The sequence below is a fragment of the Zeus faber genome (genome assembly GCF_960531495.2).
Source record: "Zeus faber genome assembly, chromosome: 5".
NCBI lineage: Eukaryota > Metazoa > Chordata > Actinopteri > Zeiformes > Zeidae > Zeus > Zeus faber.
The window spans coordinates 26,789,352-26,794,097 of NC_137192.1; the positions used below are offsets into that span (position 1 = coordinate 26,789,352).

Consider the following 4,746-nt stretch of genomic DNA (forward strand, 5'->3'; position numbering starts at 1 on the left):
AGCGGAGCTGCCTGTCATGGGGCGGAGGCGCCAGGGTAAGTTTCTTCACTGTCTCTTCCACGGAGGACACCATGTTGCACCGCCATGGGGAGGGGTATTCAGTTGGTTGCGATCGGCAACCTCACCACTAGACGCCACTAAATTCTACACACCTTTGCAACACGTACATCCTGATCTTAAACCTTGAGGTTAAATTCTTTGCACACTAAAGAACACTGACCTGAGTGTTTCCAGAGCACAGTGTGGACTCCCCAGTCCAGCAGAGAGCAGCTTCACTCCTGAATCCTGCAGATCATTGGTGCTCAGGTCCAGTTCTCTCAGACTAGAGGAGTTGGAGCTGAGAACTGAGGCCAGAGCTTTACAGCTTCTCTCTGACAGATTACAGCCTCTCAGCCTACATACCGACATGGACACAGATAAATACATAGTTTAAACATTTTCTTTCTATAAATAGTAAAACTATTTTCACTTTAAGTGGGGCTGTACCCGACTCAGAATTTTTGATTTAAATTTCGAATCAGATTTGGCGATTGAGGCACATTTTGCGCACCCGTCTCCCTTTCCGACAAGACCAAAGATGCGCCCGCCAGCGATCAGTGTACCAGAACAGTGGGTTTTTATTGTAGATGTAGGTTATTTTATTTTCCAGGATACTCAGAACGGTATGGAATAAAACCGTTTTCTCCGTGACTCTCTCCCAGATCACCCCCTCTCCGTGTTTTAGTTGTTTTATTTGAAGGAACAGGGCGTGTTGGCGTCCATGTCCAGACGATTCACACATATATAAATATATTTGTGATTCCGCTTATTTATAATTCCTTGCTGAAATGTTATCCCTGTGCATTTTGCGAGCTTCTATCTGTTTTATCCTGTTATTGTAATGGACACTGACTGAAAAAAAAAGACTGCTAGACTTGAAGAATCTCAGTCGACTAGTGAGTTTCTGATTGATGATTTCACTCGTCGACTTTCAGGGGGCAGCCCTACATTAAGTATCTCCTCAGATGTCTAGCGAATATACAGTATGTACAGTATGTTATCTGTGCACCTACAGAGATGTTTTGGAGGCTTTGACCACTGGCAGCAGCCTGAGAAGACCCTCCTCTGAAGCAGAGTATTTCTTTAGGTCAAATACGTCCAGCTCCTCTTCTGATGACAGTAAGATGAAGACCAGAGCTGACAACTGAGCAGGGGAAAGGTTTACTTCAGAGAGACTTCCTAATTGCATGTACAGTTGAATCTCCTCCACTAGAGAATGGTCATTGAGTTCATTCAGACAGTGGAACAGGTTGATGCTTCTCTCTGGAGAAAGATTCTCACTGAACTTCTTCTTGATGTACAGACTGTTTCCTGATTGGTTATCGAGCTACTTCCTTTGTGTTCCAGCAGGCCTCGTAGGAGCAGCTGGTTGCTCTCCAGTGAGAGGCCCAAAAGGAAGCGAAGGAACAAGTCAAAGTGTCCACTGACACTCTGTAAGGCCTTGTCCACAGCACTCTGGTGGAGGGATTGTAGCTCAGATTTGGATGTTGGTTGTGTTTCTGACAGCAGATTGACACCAGCGCTGGTGAAGGTCTGGAAGACATGAAGAGCTGCAAGGAACTCTTGAATGCTCAGATGGACAAAACAGAAGACCTTGTGCTGGTAAAGACCACACTCCTCTTTGAAGATCTGGGTGAACACTCCTGAGTACTCTGAGGCTGCTTGGATATCAATGCCACACTCTGCCAGGTCCACATCATAGAAGATCAGGTTTCCTTTCTCCAGCTGTTCAAAAGCCAGTTTTCCCAGAGATTGAATGCTCTTCCGGCTCTCTTCATTCCAGTGTGGATCTGTCCCAGATCCCCCATGATACTTGACATTTCCCTGTATGGACTGAACCAGCAAGAAGTGGATGTACATCTCAGTCAGGGTCTTGGGCAACTCTCCTATCTGTGCTTTTGTCAAGAGGTGATGCAGAACGGTAGCAGTGATCCAAGAGAAGACTGGGATGTGACACATGATGTGGAGGGTGCGTGATGTCTTGATGTGGGAGATGATGGTGTCAGCCTGCTTCTCCTCTCCGAATCTCTTCCTGAAGTATTCCTCCTTCTGTTTGTCGCTGAAGCCTCGCACCTCTGTCACCATGTCCACACACTCAGGAGGGATCCGATTGGCTGCTGCAGGTCGTGTGGTTATCCAGAGGCGAGCGGAGGGAAGCAGGTTGCCCTTGATGAGGTTTGTCAGCAGAACGTCCACTGAGGTGGACGCTGTGACATCAGTCCACAACTCATTGTTCTGGAAGTCTAGAGGAAGTCGATTCTCGTCCAGGCCGTCAAAGATGAACACAACTTTAAACTTGTCGTAGCTGCAGATTCCTGATTCTTTGGTTTCACTAAAGAAGTGATGAACAAGTTCCACCAAACTGAAATTTTTCCCTTTCAGCAAATTCAGCTCTCTGAAGGTGAATGGAAAGGTAAAGTGTATGTCCTGGTTGGCTTTGTCTTCAGCCCAGTCCATAGTGAACTTGTGTGTTAAGACTGTTTTACCAATGCCAGCCACGCCCGTTGTCAACACTGTTCTGATTGGTTGATCTTGTCCAGGTAAGGGTTTGAAGATGTCTTGACAATTGATTTGTGTTTCTTCTGTCGATTGCTTCCTGGAAGCTGCTTCAATCAGTCTGACCTCATGTTCCTTGTTGACCTCTGCACTCCCCCCCTCTGTGATGTAGAGCTCTGTGTAGATCTGATTCAGAGGTGTTGGCTGTCCTGCTTTAGCGATTCCCTCAAACACACACAGGAACTTCTCTTTCAGATGAGACTTCAGTTTATTTTGGCACACAGGAGCAAGATTTACTGAAAGAACAAATAACAAAGGACATCATTGAGTTAATGTTACGCTGTGAAATGTCAATATTTCCTGCTTAATGTGTAAACACTCCCAACTCCTTATTGTCAATTTAGCTCTTCACTGCTGGCTGAAAAAGTTTTCTGTGTGTGCAGTCCAACTGTTGTGCAGTTGGTTATTAATCTGCTTTAATGTTTTCATCATGCTACACCCTCAATAACAATCAGCAGCTTTACCAGGTTATCTGTAGCACACCATTTACCATCTGCAGGAAGTGTCCAAACCTTCCATTCAAAAGATCAGTTCTAGTTGTGCAGTCAAAAGACATAGACACCATCCATGCTGCTTCAATTTAGATTTCATATTACTCCACTGTAAAACAACTTTAAAGCTGTTTTACTGATATAGGTATAACTGATTAAGTCCTTCCTCCTTTTGTGGCTGTCTCATCACTTATATCCTTTCTCTTATTCCTAGACTGCTTCCTAGTTCCTAGATGGTCTACTAGACAGTGTCCCAGCTCCTGTCTCCTAGTTATATAGTATATCTCTGGACTCCTACATGTAGAGAGCTGGTTGACAGCTCATTTGATTCAGTCGCTCAGAAATGATTTGACTAATAGAGCAGAGAGCCAGAGGGGAATTCTCCTTTAAATGTGTAGAAAAGTCTCTTACTGCTCTGCAGAGAGTCAGCCAGCTCCTCCTGCTGCATCCTCCTCAGGAAGTGCAGTGTGATCGTCACAACTCCCTCTTTGGCGCTCCTCCGCTGCTCCTCTTCCTCACCCCCCACCTCAAAATCATCATCCTCTTCCCCTCTCTGTCTCTCTGACCATTGTGGGTAATCTGATCTCAGAATCTTTCGGAGCCTCTTCAGCTCCTTCTTCACAAAAGTGACCATGTTGTCCTCCAGCAGCTGGAACAGAACATCAATAAGAACTTTACTGTCCTGGATTCATATCCCACTGGTCTGAAGAGGGAAGCATGGAGACTATTAACACCACAACACAAGCTTCTTCATTTCATCTGGAGCTTGATGGACGTTTACACACCAGGAATATGGAGTCCAGGTCTGTTTTATGCTGCTGTCCAGACTGACCACTGGTGACCTCTGACCTCTGCTGGTTTCTGTGAGGAACACACACACACACACACACACACACACACACACAGCATTTGAAAGTGAAGAATCAGAGCTTCAAAACAAGGTGTTACTTGTGCGAATCAAGCAAATATTTTTAAAGCTATGGTTTGTTGATGACAAGGGTGCGGCAAACTAATCACCCTCAAAGTTTCCCCCACACTTGGACCCATTCAGCCAGCTCCCAGAATGCAAATGGTTTGGAGGACCAACAATGCCACATGGCTACGTTATCACATAGCCACTTGACAACCTGCTGAATGGGGCAATCTCTGCATTGTTCTTGGGTTCATGGGGAATGTTGAACAGCGTCATCGACACACAACAATGTTTTTATTTAACATCTGTCTCCCTCCCTAAACTCCTACCTGTGGGTAGAGACTCTCACAATTATATATTATTATAGCATATTATATTATAAAATGGTATTTTATTGTATGATATGATATAATATAATATGTGACCCATCGCAGATTTTAGGTGCTTTTGGTGCCAGTTGACTTTTCTTTTTTTCATTTGAAAGTGGAGAATCAAAGCTTCGAGCAAATATTTTTAAAGCTATGACTTGTTAATGACGAGGGTAAGGCAAACTGTGTTTCTGAGATAATCACCCTCAAAGTTTTTCCAACACTAGGTTCATTCAGCCAGCTCCCAGAATGCAAATGGTTGGAGGACCAACAGAGCCACATGGCTACTTGCCACTGGGCCAATTGACACCCTGCTGAATGGGGACTTGACACCCTGCTGGATGGGGCAATCTCTGCATTGTTCTTGTGATTATATGGA

The 4,746-nt window shown here is 44.8% G+C and overlaps 1 protein-coding gene across 1 annotated transcript in view; it reads right to left on the minus strand.

The window, feature by feature from the left end:
* Positions 1 to 4,275, minus strand: part of LOC307230637 (protein NLRC3-like) — a gene marked incomplete at both ends in the record, with an annotated part of 14,959 nt that extends 10,684 nt beyond the window's left edge. Inside the window, 6 exon segments of the mRNA XM_080001073.1 lie at positions 221 to 394; positions 1,053 to 1,341; positions 1,344 to 2,831; positions 3,498 to 3,735; positions 3,872 to 3,947; positions 4,214 to 4,275. Of these exon segments, the coding sequence (XP_079857199.1) occupies positions 221 to 394; positions 1,053 to 1,341; positions 1,344 to 2,831; positions 3,498 to 3,735; positions 3,872 to 3,947; positions 4,214 to 4,275 (2,327 nt within the window).
* Positions 4,276 to 4,746: the final 471 nt, after the last annotated feature.